This window comes from Crinia signifera, chromosome 8 (genome assembly GCF_055691185.1).
Source record: "Crinia signifera chromosome 8, ASM5569118v1, whole genome shotgun sequence".
NCBI lineage: Eukaryota > Metazoa > Chordata > Amphibia > Anura > Myobatrachidae > Crinia > Crinia signifera.
In genome coordinates, this window is record NC_139224.1 from 69794470 (window position 1) to 69810999 (window position 16530).

Sequence of the window (16530 nt, forward strand, 5' to 3'; positions counted from 1 at the left end):
GCGTCTGCAGCGCAGTCACGTTAGTTTAAATCACGCGCCTTGGCTGTGATTGGTCCGTGGGTCCCACGGACCAATCACAGCCTTGGGGGCAGGTGGGGTGAGGTGTCGTCGTCACCGATGACCCCCTCATGCCCCCTGACGCCCGGCGGTGATTGACACCTGTGTTACCGAGCGTCTGATTCGCCAGTAACACAGGAAAACGCTGTGAATGGCTGTTCACACTGAACAGCCAATCACAGCGATCGCCGACGGGGGGGCGGCATCGCAGCCCCCCCTGGGCATGCAGGGACATGTCTGCTGTCAGGGACAGCAGACATCGTCCCTCTGTCACTGCGTCTCGAGACACAGTGGCACTTTGAAGTCATGACGTATATATACGTCATGTGTCGGGAAGTACATCCCGGCCATGACGTATATATACGTCAAATGTCGGGAAGGGGTTAAGGGTACTTGTGAGTTATCTGGGCTGCCGATTTTTTGATTGTATGCCTTAAGTTAAGGCATATAATCAGATGCGATGCGATATCGCATCGCATCGCATGCGATCATCGGATACGATGACCCGATTTTTCCATAGGAATCAATGTTAAAATTGACTGAGTCCATTTTAACATGGAATTCAATGGGAAAAAGGGGTCCTTTTCATACCCCTACTATCCAAGTGGGCATGGAGTTGAATATAAACCTGTGGCGAGCGTAGCGAGCCACCGAGCCCGAAGCGTGGCGAGCGAAGCGAGCCCCGCGAGGGGACGGTATTCTGTGTCCCCTCGCGGGGCTCGCTACGCTCGCCACGCTTCGGGCTCGGTGGCTCGCTACGCTCGCCACAGGTTTATATCCAACTCCATGCCCACTTGGATAGTAGGGGTATGAAAAGGACCCCTTTTTTCCATTGAATTCCATGTTAAAATGGACTCAGTCCATTTTAACATTGATTCCTATGGAAAAATCGGGTCATCTCATCGCATCGCATCCGATGGTCGCATGCGATGCGATGCGATGTGCCCGATCCGACCCGATTTAGAAATCGGCAGCCCGGATAACTCACAAGTACTGGGTTAAGTAACTATCCAAATTACTATTGGTAGCAGCATCCTCAAGAAAACTGTGTATGATTTTGATTAATCTGTAGTGATACATATTGGATATATTGCGCTTGATTTTTTGCTTTTTTACTGTTTTTTTTTTTTTTTTTTTTTTTACTAAGGTTTATCTTTGCCATGATGTAGCTTGCTGCCTGCGGCTCCAGGCTGTGCAGCTAAGTAGCAATATCCTTTTGATATATTGTGTGTTTGTTTATTTTTTTCCCCTGAAATATTGAAAATCCTAAATTTTCTACTGGGGCTATAGCTTTCAGGAATTATTTTCTGGGTATTGTTTCCAATTAACCAGTTTTAAGAATTTTTTGGGATCATTTGCACTATCATAAACTAACATATACTTTCTATTTTTGCAGTCTGTCCAGAGTTATGTCTTCCATAACACACTTAGATTCCCATTTTTTTCTTGGAAAAGTATGTTTTCTGACAACGAAAGGTATAACTGGTTATTGGCTTTTAATTAATACACTTTCTTTACAAAAGCAGTGGGTGATGGTATTCTTTAATTTTAGGGAGGCATGGGAAAGTGCAACATTGTGCAGTGGATATAACCACAGTTAAAGATCTGGCAGACCAACACAGGAGTATTCTAATGCAATCCGAACTCGATGTAAGTATTGTGGTACTGTATGTACTTGTAGCAATTTAATGCCCCTTTCAGACGGCACTTTTTACCCGTTATTTTGCCAGTTTTTTTACCCTTTTAAAACGGTAATTTGTGCAGTCTGAAAGGTGCAGAGTGAATTTACCGGTTCTATTAAACTGGTATTTCTAAACGGTAATAATGCAGGGTCCTACCCGTTTCAGACCCGTTTTTTTATCCACTGTTTTCTATTTGTTAAAACGGGATAAGAGTTGTGAAGGAACAAAAACTGCATTGAAATACCGTTTAAGGACAAATACTGCATGCAGACCCGTTTTTAGAAACGTTTTAAAATACCTGGTCAAAGCCAGTTTTACAGTCTGAAAGCAGCATAACTTGATTGTGCCATCTGCAAATTGTATTTCTTTTATTTCTTGTAATTATCCAACTGATATGGAATAAAAGTATATAATACAAATATACACACACACACTCTGATTGGCCTTAACATTAAAATCACATGCCAAATATCCTATAGATCCCCCTTGGGCAACCAAACCAGCTCTGACCTATCGGATACTAAAACACAGTGAACTCTGTCATGTTCCTGAAAATCATTCCTTATTGATTTTTGTGGTGCAGCATGGCCCATTATTCTGTTGAAAGAGGCCACTGCAATCAGGGTATACAGTTGCCATGAATTGGGTGTATATGGTCTACAACAATGTTTAGGTTGGTGGTTCCTGTCAAAGCAATGTTCGCATGATTGCAGAATACAATTTTAGAACATTGGCCAGAATTTCAGAACATTAGATGGCATAGTTTTCTAATTTTTTTACTTTTTTTTTGTATTCTGGATTTATTTTTGATTAATACAACATCCATTTTTTTGAGAACAAGTAGCCACCCCACAGTAAATGAACTGTGACTGCTATGTTGTGGACAGTGGTCTGTGAAAGAAAGTTCTATTAATGAAAGGCTACAAAACAAACCTTTGTTAGCAGATGCCTACGAGTTGGTAGGTTCATAGCAGACATATCCATCAAGAGTAAGGAGAAAAGAAGGACTAGCACAGACTATCTATTAACATATCTATTCACATTGGTGAACAAGCCTGTAGGCGAAATCCTCGTCCAGGGACAGGCGAGACTGTCACGAATGGGGTAATCAGGTGCTGGGAGGAGGATCAATGGAGCTCTTGTATACGCTAAGTAGAACTTGAATTGGCTTTCTCAATGACACTGGTTAAAAATTACATGTCATAACCCTGTATGTGTGTAGGGTATATATCTTAACCATAGAGTGTGAGCAAGAAATTGACCAATTGCATGATTAGAAATTGTGGGGAATAGGGGGCAGATACTATAAACCTCATTTTTTATATCTATCAGGTGAGAAGATATTGACATAGTACAATTTCCTATTGAGGGACTGTTCTCTCTTTATATTTAAGGGACTCTTATTGGTCTCAGTACCAGATTGATCTCCTGCGCTTGTGATACCAACATTGGTGACACTGGACCTGGGTTTCAACAGCAGATCCCCATTCTTCTTCCTTCTACTGATCCTACCATAGGTCTCAATTATAATCACCCCCTCATCCGGTCCGTTCACTGTCTATATGACACACGGCCGGAAAGTAGGAATGATTTGAGACCCAGGGAAATCGGCTAATTTTCCACTTCTGTATCTGTCTCCTTTTCTCCAGGGAATTTTCCTTAGAGAAAAAAAGAGAAAAACACATATAAAGCACCATACTATTGTAAGCAATTTTGCCTATAAATACTACAGAACTATATGCTGTGGTAAACCCGCCGTGACAGTCACCTGATGACAACCACGATATTTCGCCAAATTTCTTCTATTTTTTGCACACCTTTTTTTCACTTGTAAATATATATGTGAATATAAATTATTTTGCATTTTGTATATACCTTTTTCATGAAAAAATAATTTTGTGCAAATCGTCACTCCAATAATTTTTCAGCCAGGCCATTCTAATGCCTCATGGGAGAATATCCCGATATTGAGACCATTTCTTGATAAAGGCTGACACATTCACAAAATTTGGTGCCTATTGTGAGTACCATTTTTCTTGTACCTTTTCACTATCAATAGTAAATTTTGCATTATAAAAATATAAAAATTATTCCCCCAGTGAGCGTCTTCCTATGAACAGTGACATAATCTGTGGTGATGAGTGTAGGGTCCTATCTTAATGCATATCATAAAAAATTAATACATTTTAAAAGTTATGCCCCGACAAAGAGAGTCATCTTTTTTATTCTTGTGTGAATATCCATCAAGAGGAAAGGGAAAAAAAAGATTTGTTGTGGTGTGGTGCACCTATTAGCGAGCGTTAATATTAAAACATAACCTTTATTTATTCAATTAATAAGGCAAGAGAAAAAATATTAAAAGAAAACACATATAGGGGGCGTAGCCTGACCAGGAGCCTGAGCGGACGCTTGACACAGGAGCTCCGTCTCTTATTGCCTTAATCCCCTTAATGTAACCCCTTCCAACACCCGAACCTCCCACCTACCTACCTCTCCTGTAACATTTTTAGCTGTCCCTGAGGTGACTGGGACACGCCGGGGAGTCACTTCAGTGTGAATCTGCGGGTTGCGGCCTATAGCGTGACGGGAGCCGGTAACATCCTGAAAGCCGCAAAGAAAATCCCGACACCGGCTGGACGAGAGCTGCGGACCTCAGGCAGCTTGAGGAGATCCACCCGGCGGGAGAAATTACATCCAGATCCACCCGCCGACCTCCGTACCTACAGTGAGAGGCCAGCAGCGGGGGACTCCCACCCGAATCCTGATGGGGTGCACGGAAAAGGACCCGCAGAGCTGTACACCTACTCTGGGGGAGACCTCAAGATCAGGCTATCCCCTTTCATAACAGTAACCGGTAAGGCTGCGTGGGCAAAACTATCCCCCACCCCTGGTCATGCATGAGGTGGCGGCCATATTGGGGAATCACTTGGCTTTTGTCCCTACTCAGCTGAGTGCTTATTCCATTCTACCTGCCTTACCCCGCCGGTATCCATGCAATTAAAACTATACAGGTGCATTTGGCTAATTTAATATTCTCAAGCTATACTGCCCTACCCCCCCCCCCCCCCTTGTAACATAAAGGCTGACACTCAAATCTCTGGTCAATTTTACCCACTCAGCCCTTCCATCGCTGACCCCCCAGACCGTGTAAATTAAAGCCAATATTTTCTTTGCACAACCTTCTAATATAATAAGGTCACTGGATAGGCTCTGCTGGACAGGTCTCTCACATCAGTGACTCATTGCTACCATACAATACAGCCTTTCTCACACGGGTCTTAAGTCTTACAAAGAAATGTAATTCAAATTTTATCTGTGGTGATCACATAATTTCGCTCAGCAGTCACTGTCTAGGTATTACGTCATAACACCTCTAACTGCTCATACAATTTAAAATGGATACATTCATCATGCCTCCTACCCCCAGAAGTCAAAGAGTAAGAGGCTCAGGAAAAAAGGGTGATCCCTCCTCTAAAACAGTGGAAGAACCTGACATAAACACTAACAACGCAGCACTACCCACATTGTCCTATGCTGACTTAGTTAAAGCTATCCAAGAGACTGTTGAACCGCTCCTTCAGAAACAAGCAGATAAATTTATGTCAGCAGTAGCCGATTTAAAATCCCAGGTCAACTCGGTATCCCAACAAGTCTCCAATAACGAAAACAGAGTTGGATCTAACTTTCACGAAATTGCAGATCTTAAGCAACAAGTAGTCGCTCTAACTTCTTCGCAAAAGGCAATAATCCCAAAGGTAGATGATCTTGAAAATAGATCGAGGAAAAGTTATCTAAATTCCTCATGTCTGATCTGCCAAAATTACTGAATGTGTCTGAGGAGTTATCGTCTTTAGAAATAGAAAGAGCCCACCGCATAGGACCTCCTCTAGAATCCGATAAGTCTCGCCCTCGTACAGTGATTTTTAAGTGCCTGAACTTCCGTCACAAGTAGATCATCTTGTCAGCTGCAAAATCGAGAACACCGCTTGAATGGGATGGTCATCGTATCCAAATCTTTCAGGACTTCTCTTTAGAGGTTACCAGGGCTAGGAAAAATTTCTCCCCCATTTGCACCCAACTGGACAAACATGGTATCCGTTTCTCCCTATCATATCCTGTGAATCTCAAGATCTTCTTTCCTAATAACACTAAAGAATTCAACGATGCTACTGAGGCATAAGACTTTCTACAAGAGCATCTCAAGGAACGTAACCCCTCCTTTATGGACCAAAATGACTGAAAGCAACATAGATAAACACTTTCAGATTTAATGGGAAAAACTCCTAAATATTTGAAGCAGAAACCTGGTGGTTATTGATTCACATTTTACGGTTTACTCTTTTGGTGCATCTCAATGACCACGCTCGGTTAAGTGACCTGTAGTTGGTAATCCCGCTTGTTCGAGTTTGAGTTCAATCTGTCTGTTACGGCCTCCGAGTTAATTATGACTCGGGTCATTAGAAGCTTTTGACGATTTACTTAGCATTGTAACAATAGCGAGATGCAGATAACATCGGCTAGTGACATAGAAGCTGACCGTTGACTTGAGGTCATAAAGTTATCTGTTTGAACTAAATATATTCTTGTGAACCCCATGATCATAGTTAATATGCTTCATAGTTATATACTTATATAGAGTTATTTGCTGTAATATCTCTCATCTGAAATTATAGCATTAGAAATAAGACCTACCTGATATAAGTTTATAAGCTCCATAATGCCTTCGGCCCATGTTATCCTAATAAGAGTGTTACAATCTAACCCCCAGCTTACTTAGAAATAACGTCAAGCTAGAAAAGTAAGGCCTTGGCATATATGGTCTCTCACTGACATATCAAACTGTCAATATGCCTTATTGACCTTGCTGAGATATGTTGTTAGGTAGAAAGAGCATGGCACATGTAAACCGCAAATTGATTTTTGTACATAATATGCCAGTTAGTCAAGGCTCGTTACCTCCCGATTGATTTACTTAATAATATAAGTGGCTTAAGGAATGCATTATGAGAGTTATTGACTAGCACTACGGAAGCTAACCGCTTAATTTGGCACATGGGGTGAACAGTCTAAGACAGGCATGTCCAAACTGCGGCCCTCCAGATGTTGTGAAACTACACATCCCAGCATGCCTTGCCATAGTTTTAGCATTCCCTAATAGCAAAACTGTGGCAAGGCATGATGGGACTTGCAGTTTCGCAACAGCTGGAGGGCCATAGTTTGGACATGCCTGGTCTAAGATAATCATACTCTTGTTTACCCTGAGAGCGACACTAAGTTACTTCAATAACCCACCTTATCAATATGTATCTGATTAGTGACGTTTCTTTTTAATTTATAGAACTATATCATTAAGCATAGTGATCACCAGATATATGTATTTATACATATCTATATATATATTCCTATGCTCCTTGTTGTTTATTCTTGTACATTAATCTTCTTTCTCCTTTTCTCAATCGACACATATTTTCATGCTTCTCTTTACTCTACGCTAATCTACCCTCCTCCCCTCCCCGTTCTCCTCTCCTGCACCCGTCGTGGCCTTTCTCAGTCCTGTCACTGAAGAGTGGGGATAGCCGATTCTGGATCCAGTCTTGCGTCTACAACAGTACTCCAGCCGATTTCTTGAATTTAAAGTATACCAAGGTGACTACATACTTTCACAGAGGTACATCTCATAACTGTAATAATGGTCTTTAATGTCGAGTCCAGTTAGATTTTGTACTTGGAACGTCCGGGACATCCACTCCCCAATAAAAAGACGCCGCATTCTATCATATCTTAACAAACTAAAAACAGACATAACTCTTCTTCAGGAAACTCACTTGACCCCTCCTGAACATGAAAAGTTAAACATGTTACGACACAAGGTTATAGCTTCTTGCTCGTACAGTTCAAAAGCTAGGGGGCTGGCTGTCCTCATCCGTAAAGGTATCCCCTTTGAGACACACAGTATAAAAAAAGACCCGGAAAGTCGTTTCCTTATTATAGATATCACGATTGACGGATCTAGATACACACTATGCAACTTATACGGTCCCAATCGTTATGACAAGAATTTTATCTTAAACCTAACCAACGAATTACTACCCTGGCTAAATACCCAAATAATCTTAGGTGGGGATTTTAATCTGGTAGCTACACCTGCTCTGGATAGGACCTCAAAACACCCTATATTACAAAAATCACCAAAGTTAGGTCTAAATTATTTATCTTCTTCACTGGACCTATTGAACATATGGAAATCCAGACATCCAGTGGATCTTGAATATACTGTACATACTTCTCTCAGGTACACAATTCCTTTTCTAGACTGGATTATTTTTATGTTTCGTCTGTGCTCTCCCCAAAGGTTTTGGATGTGAATAATGAACCCATAGCTGTCTATGACCATGCTCCAGTGTGGATGGACATACAGAGCAAATTCTTATTGGGAAACAACTCACAGTGGAGGTTTTTAGCGAATTTGCATCCTCACAAAAATGTAAAGCGATGCTGGAGGCATCTTGGGCCGATTTCGCATCCAATAATTTTTCCCACATAGATGAACCCGGTTTGTATTGACAGACAGCTAAGTCAGTTCTGAGAGGTAATATTTCCTTCATGAAAAAATACAGAGCTTACCAAGCCCTCAAGTCTAATCCCTCATGCTCCACGAAATCATAATATTCTACCTGTCAGCTTACGTTCGACCAAACTCTCACACAAATAGATGCCCAATATATGAGGTCAGGGAGAGCTAGATTTTTTCAACATGGTGATAGGAATGGTAGACTATTATCTAATATGCTTAAAGGGGAACAATTTCACTCCAATATTACAGCCCTACTGGACTCTAATGGTTCTCTTAAATATCAGGGGAACGAGATAGCGGACATTTTCTACCATTATTATTGTCATCTATACAAGCAAGATACTGTTGATGCTAAACAGGAAGAACTCTTTTGGAAAGATATCAATCTGCCTAAGATCACACCTACACACGAGTCATCTTCTTGACAAATTCACTACACTTGAGGTCCAAAAAGCAATCGCATCACTTAAAATCCTTAAAGCGCCTGGTCCGGGTGGCTTTGGAAGTGAATTCTCCAAAATCCTCAAATCGCGCATTGTGGAACCCCTAACTAAACTATTTAATTCGTTCATGGAGGGACATCCTCTCCCTTTACATTTTAATTCCGCAATTGTTAAGGTTCTGGCGAAGCCTAACAGGAACCCCCATCTTCCCTCCTCATATAGACCAATTTCCCTATTGAATATAGATTACAAAATGTTTACTAAGCTCCTTGCAGAGAGACTGAAGGGAATCCTCCCTTCCATTATCCACGAGACCAAACGGACTCTATCAGCTCCGTTTCCAATATCAGAAGGGTTCTCACGGTCTTGCAGTCGCTCTCTGATTCGTCATCGGGTGATCCCGGTTACCTACTGTACTTTCATTAGACGCTGAAAAAGCTTTTGATATGGTCTCCTGGGATCACCTGATGATGACTCTCAAACGTTTCGGTTTCCCTGACCAATACACTCTTGTTTTATGTTCATTATATAATTTCCCTACTTCTCAGATTCTAACTAATAAATATCTCTCCCCCACTCTCTAGGTACAAAAAGGTATGAGACAGGGCTACCCATTCTCCCCCCTTCTATTTGCCATAGTATTAGAGCCCTTAGCAGTAGCACTTAGACAAAGCTCCAATTTTAGTGGCATCAGGGTTAGAGGCTATGAATGTAAGTTATCATTGTATGCAGATGATATGTTATTGTTCATATCTAACCCCGTAGTTTCCATCCCAGAAATTTTAAAAATTATATCCTCATTTGGATCTTTCGCAGGGTACAAAATCAATATAGACAAATCTGAGCTGTTGGCTCTGAATGACCCACTATACCTTAATTCCCACCCACATATTGCTTCACTCTTCACAACGGCGCCACAGAAACTTCAATACCTAGGTATTCTCCTACCCTCAGACCTTTCATCACTTTATTCTTTTAACTACACCCCAACTATTGCTAAAACATGTTTGCAGATCTCACACTGGAAGGATCTTAACTTTTCCTTATTAGGGCGTGCAGTGGTGATAAAGAACATCATCTTCCCCAAAATATCATACTTGCTTCAAATGTTACCCTTATCTATGTCAAAAACTGATATCCTATGATGCACACAAGCCTTCTCCAAATTTATTTGGGAATCTCAGAAGCCGAGAATGCCTAGAAAACGCACCTTCCTACCAAAAAACAAAGGCGATTTGGGCATGCCTAACATTAAAGCGTTTGCTAACGCTGCTTTATTCCGATACGCAACTGACTGGCTTTTGGGATCGAACAACTATTCCAACCTGGATTTGGAGATGGCTCTTCACCCGTATGCTCCAGTAGCATTGCTACACACTCCAAAACTGGGGCATAACATGTGGCATTGTAGAAAAATAAGTAGAATTTGGAACAAAATCATTGCCTATCTTAACTCCACCTTTCACCTTGGGCTGACTAAAAAAACCGGCTCCACTAATTTTTGCATATTTTGCCGACTGGTGCCAAGCCTTATTGACGGATTCAATGCAAGCACATACTTTTTGTACTTCGGTTTCATCGCATTGCATGCACAACGGATGCACATGCAATGTGATCCATGCTAGTACAGCACGGAAAGCACGCCCACAAAGCAGCGTGTATGGGCAGCTTTAATCCTTAAACATTGGATAGTAAAAACAGCCCCATCTCTGGAGGAGTGGAAGCTGGCTGTACTTCAAGTCCTGTACCATGAGAGATGCATGGCTGTGTTTAACGTGGAATCAGATGGCTTGACATTTTCCAATAAATGGCAGGTTTATATACAATGCCTTATGCTGAACATAGGAATCTATCTGGAAAGTCTTCGAGCACACTCAGTGGGATTTGATACGTCAGATTACCTAATCCTTTTCAGGATAATAAATTCACGCTCACAATAAATGAGTCTCAATATATATTCACTTTATTATTATTATACAATGAAGGGTTAATGCATTCAATGTGATCCCTCTAAGGTGAGATGTCCCGAGATGCCAGGCCAGGAGGAAAAATACACCCCTATGGATTCCCCCCCCCCCCCCTCCAATCCTTCCCTTCTCTTTCTCTTGTCTACTCTTCTTCCTTTTCTTTTCTTTCAGCTGTACCTTTTCTTTACTGTCAGCGCTATCCTTCTTTCAACCTCTCTTTCTCTCTCATTCCTAAAAAGCATATAAACAAAAATGAATGCACTGCCTATCTCTGATTCAAATGTTCGTAAGAAATATCTATATTCATTTTTCAAGATTGCTGTCTTGTTATGATGTTTCTATTTTGTATTTTCTCTTTCTATCATTCATTGGATTCCTGTACTGTATCTGCATTAATTTAATAAATACCGTGTGTCACCTTACTAAATGCATTATTGAAATTATAGCGACTGTGCTTTGATATCTTTAGCCCTTTCAAGGGCTATTATCTGACTGCCTGTGCCACTCAAATTATTTTTCTGTTGTATAAAAGCCTGCACACATATATCATGAGCAGCGGCTTCACTATATGAGCCACGGCTCCAGGAACCATATTAATCCTGTCACCTCTGCACATTATTTAAGTGTATAACCTGTATGCAATGTACTTTAGCAACTAGTGTAATTTCTTACTCACCCCAGTTTATAGTTTGATTACTATACTTTAATATAACATAATGCAGCAATTAACACAGTTTAATTTTATTGTGGCACTATTATAGTGTATTTTACAGGGGTTGCAGTAGCATTAAGCACATTTGCCATTCACCCTGCATGTTATAGGAAACTTAAGGCCCCCATACATTAGGCCGACTTGTCCTTAGGACAAGTCGGACCCAATTCTCCTGTGAGCCGCCCGGCAGCTCCCCGGGAGGCTCACATACAATTTGGCACTTGATGAGCCAGTTTTTACATGTGATAAATAAATAATAAATAATACGGTACTTGTTTAGTTTCACGGCGCCCGATATATCGGATGTGATATCGGACGATATATCGATGCGATCCGATGCAATATTTTACCTGTTCATAACCCCACTAGCCACTAAGAATGGAGTTGATCTTATATAGTGTGGCGAACACAGTAATCCGCGTCCACTCGCCACGCTTCGGGCTCGCTGAGCTCACCACACTATATAAAATCAACTCCATACGTACTGGATAGTGGGGTTATGAACAGGTCAAAAATCGCATCGGATCGCATCGATATATTGGCCGATATCACATCTGATATATCGGTCGATATCGCATCCGATATATCGGGCGCTGTGAAACTAAACAAGTACCAATAATACCCTCAGTGTTCAAAGGACATAATTTTTTATGTAAATCAGATGTTTCCAAATGTATCTTTACTAAGCGAAAAGCAGACAATACAGTGCAGTGACATGATTTTGGTTGTTCTAAAATAATTTGCTCTTTGCAGAATGAAGATGATGTTGCTTATACAGCAAAACGTTTGCTGAATTTGCTGAAGATCTGTGCTGGGATGGTGTCTGATGTCTCTTCAATGTATGTTTGGTCAGAAACTAAACACCCCTGTGTTTAATCTAGTACGGTGAGTGCTTCAAATTTAAGAGATAAATAAGAGACTGTACTTTTTTTTTCTTTTTTTTTAAGCGTCGGTGTAACTATTCTTTGTATGTTTATTGGAGCAAAATTACATATAACTTTACTTATGCATATTAAATCTACAATTTGTGTCCATTGTAAGCTCTAAATTGTACTTGTTTGTTCCAGTCACATATGAGAAGGTGATAATAAAGTTGTTATGAAAATAATAGACAATTGATGGACAGCACAGATGGAATAATGGTTTGATTTCTACCATGTCCCAAATGTGTGGAGTTTCTATACTGGTACTAGTCTCTTGACAAAAAAATAACCTACAGTAAGTGTGCACTTTTATGTGTGTTTATGACAGATCGGGCAAGTGGTTCTTATCTGCAATCAAATTCTGTTTCTATTATGTGTGTTTGGTGTACTATTTTTTTACCTTGTATTTGACAACCTGCACAGTATTACAAATTGTGATCCTGACACTGTGCCCAATCTCAAAAAACAAACCTTTTGTTTTGCAGGACAACTACTGAACTTAGAGATCAATAAAGCTTGGTTTGAACATGTACTCAGAGCTCAGTGGTCCGGAGTTTTCCATTACTTTTATTTGAGATCCATACTAATATACAAAAGGAGAACAAATTCAGAGGTGCCACTTGTGCTTATCAGTAATCTAAAGAGATGTCCCATCAGGAGCAAGAGATAGAACTTGTGAGAAATTGAATCCTGTCAATGAAGGAAACTTTGTTTTAGAATAAAAGCAATAAAAAAGCATCCTTGTATCATTCTTTAAAAATCAAACTCTTCACCTATTTGCAAAACTTTTCCCTCCCATTATTAACCCTTTGAATGCCAACATCTCTGTAAGAGATTCGCAAAATATCTGCTAAAAATGCCAGCGTCACTCACATTTGTTATATAAATTTGAAATAAAAATGTTGTTTAAAAAAGATTCCATTTCCTATATATGGTATAAATATATTTGCTTGGCAGATTTCAAACCAATATTGACAAATTCACTTGGCACTCAAAGGGTTAACTGAACAGAGTGGTACTTTCAAAATTTTAAAGCTCCAGACTTCCAAACAACCTGGAATATTTAGTGATATAGATTTATTTAGTGATAATATACTGTACATACATTGAATCAAGTGTCCGGCACTCCTCTGGTGTGTGAGAATGTCTTGCTGCAGTGCCTTCCATAAAACAACCATTTCCATATAGTTACATAGTAGATAAACAACCTATGTTTTAATAGCTTATCCCTTGGAAAAGACAGAATATGATTCTTATTAGTACCCATGGATGTTTTTATCCAATAAATGTTTGTCCAACCTTATTTTGAACATATTTATTGTATCTGCCGACACCACTTCTCCAGGAAGAGAGTTCCACAATTTGACTGATCTGACCGTAAATAATTTTTTTATTTTGAGGGAACGAAATCTTCTTTCTTCTAATCTAAGTTCATGCCCTTGTGTCCTAGATTCCTTTCTTGCAGTAAAAAGGGTGCTTGAGAGTTCCTTATATTGGTACATATTGATATATTTGTACATGTTGAGCATGTCCCCCCTTAAATGTCTCTTCTCTAGTGTAAATAGTCCCAAACTGCTCAATCTCTCCTCGTAGTTTAAATTCTTCATTCCCCTGATTAGCTTGGTAGCTCTTCTTTGGGTTTTTTCCAATTCTATGATGTCCTTTTTATAGTGTGGGGCCCAGAACTGTACTCCATATTCAAGGTGAGGTCTAACCAATGCCTTGTACAGTGGCATAATTACTTTTGAGTCCCTAGTTTCCATGCCCCTTTTAATATATATATATATATATATATATATATATATATATATATATATATATATATATATTTTGTAGTAAATCACGGCACTCCAAGGAATTTTCAAAAAGTATATTTGAAGAAAAACACACCAACGTTTCGGAGCTTGATGCTCCTTTGTCAAGGTGACACTGTATTTCACCTTGACAAAGGAGCATCAAGCTCCGAAACGTTGGTGTGTTTTTCTTCAAATATACTTTATGAAAATTCCTTGGAGTGCCGTGATTTACTACAAAATCTACACATCCCTCTTCAAAGGCACCGGGGTACCGTGACCACCGCCGGGAGAGTGCCAGGCCGCCATCCTTTATATATATGTATATGTGTGTGTGTATATGTATATGTGTGTGTGTGTGTGTGTGTGTGTGTGTGTGTGTGTATGTATATGTATATATATATATATATATATATATATATATAGACTTTTTGCTGCCCGGCACTCGTTGCTGAATACTGCAGTAATACCTGGTGCCTTCCACGACGGGATATTCCACCCTTACAGACAGTAGATACAAATAGGCGGCACTCACAGGCTTTCTTAGTGATGAAAAACGTGAAGTTTTATTCAAACACGATCCAACATGTTTCGGGTCTGGCCCGTCCTCAGGGATCAACAGTGTAATTACAAGTGCACATATTTAAACATCTAGACAGAACCCGCCCCCTAATCAAAACACTCTTCACCTGGAAAGCTCACCTACGGCGTCCATTGCCAGGTCCGGCTCCCGCCACCTCCACGTGCGTCGCTCCGCCAATGACGTCGTGTTGGGCACGCCATACTCCGTCCAGGAGTTGCCCGCTACGTCATCAGTCGTCGCCCCACATCGTGAACCGCAGCTCACAGCCAAGCCTCGCTCTGGGCGCCGTGGTGCGCCGTCTCCATGGTGATATATCTAAAACACAAACAACAAACCGAAATGTAAAAACCTGATTAAGAGGCTTAATATAAGCCATTTAAGAGGCAGCAAACTGCCATATCACTTGTGTTTACACATAATTAAGTGAAAAAAGTGAAAAAGTGCATAAAATACATATACAACATATGTTACGCTGGAAATACATTTGTACACTGGGAAGTCACACAGTTCTTTATATAAATACTTTGTTTTCGCAATTATAGGCACAATCTCAATGTGATACAAGTACATTGGTAAGTGAGATACCTTTGATTGACTTCAACCAGTGTAACTAAGGAGACCCCCTTTGATCACCAATAGGGGTGCACGAACTTCACGGCTATCAGAGCTTGATACATAGAATGAATATAAATTAGGGCTTTTGCCACAGTATGGTCATAGAAAGCTCTGCAGCCCATGCTGCTCGTTCAACCCCCTTGGCGACAAGGTGTCCAAAACAAAAATCCATTTGGATTCAGCTTGTAGCAGTTTCCTACCCCTATTGCCACCTCTGACGCTTTGGGGAATGTGATCGATTATCTTGAATCTTATGCTTGCCAAGCTATGCTTTAAGAGGGCGCAGTGTCTTGCGACTGGCTGGTCGCTGGTACCTGTGCTGAGAGCCTGCCGAATAGATGACCTGTGGTTTGCCATGCGATCTTTAAATTGGCATTCTGTCTTGCCCACGTAATATAAACCACATGGACAAGACAGAACATAAACCACATACTTGGTGGAGCATGTCACCGAGTGTTTAATAGGTATTTTACGACCTGTGTGTGGATGACTGACTGTGCTCCCAACAAGCATGGCTCTACAGGTGGTACACCCAATGCATTTATAACACCCCTTAGGGCGGGTTAAAAAATGGCTAGCTACTGGTCTCTTGGTGAGCTCAGTCACATCTACCTTGACCAGCATATCAGCAAGATTCCTGCCCCTCCTATACGCTGGCATGATTTTTTTATTGTACAAGCTTTTTAGTTCCCTGTCAGAGGAGACTATAGGCCACAGTGATTTCACTCTTTTAGTGTGAACCTCACTGTTGGCCGCATGCTGTGTAACCCATGGAATTCTATCTTTAAGTTGTTGGTCTGTGTCATTGTTTTTCTTTTTGTTGGATGTAAGGGCCATTTCCCTAGACATTCCTAACACTTTTTGTTTAGTGGCTGCTAAGTCCTCCTTCCTGTAGCCTCTCTCAGCAAATCTATCCTGCATGATGTCTAAGTCCCTTTTTGTTTGTTCTTCATCACTTGTGATCCTTTTGACACGCAACATCTGTGAGTATGGGAGGCCATAACGTAGCGCCTTAGGGTGGCAGCTCTCATACCTCAACAGAGTATTGCGGTCTGTCTCTTTTACAAAAATGGATGTTTGCAGTTTGTTGTTTCTCAAGCTAATTTTTACATCCAAAAAGTTAACATCCTGTGTGCTCATATTGTATGTCAATTTTGCTGGGCAGTTGCTTTGATTGTGAG

General features: G+C 40.6%; 1 protein-coding gene across 8 annotated transcripts in view; it reads left to right on the forward strand.

Moving 5' to 3' along the window:
• Nucleotides 1-13673, forward strand: part of CENPM (centromere protein M) — a 106502-nt gene extending 92829 nt beyond the window's left edge. For 2 of the 8 annotated variants that reach the window (XR_014454378.1, XR_014454379.1), the window contains 4 exons: nt 1454-1533; nt 1610-1707; nt 7291-7385; nt 12189-12321. Coding sequence is in view for 6 of the 8 variants with exons in the window: in XM_083156657.1 (XP_083012783.1) it covers nt 1454-1533; nt 1610-1707; nt 12189-12311 (301 nt within the window). In the remaining 2 variants the exon portion in view is untranslated. Of the gene's footprint in view, nt 1-1453; nt 1534-1609; nt 1708-7290; nt 7386-12188; nt 12322-12843 lie in introns of those variants that run through there. The other 6 variants (XM_083156658.1, XM_083156657.1, XM_083156662.1 and 3 more) reach the window with 6 other exon arrangements.
• Nucleotides 13674-16530: the final 2857 nt, after the last annotated feature.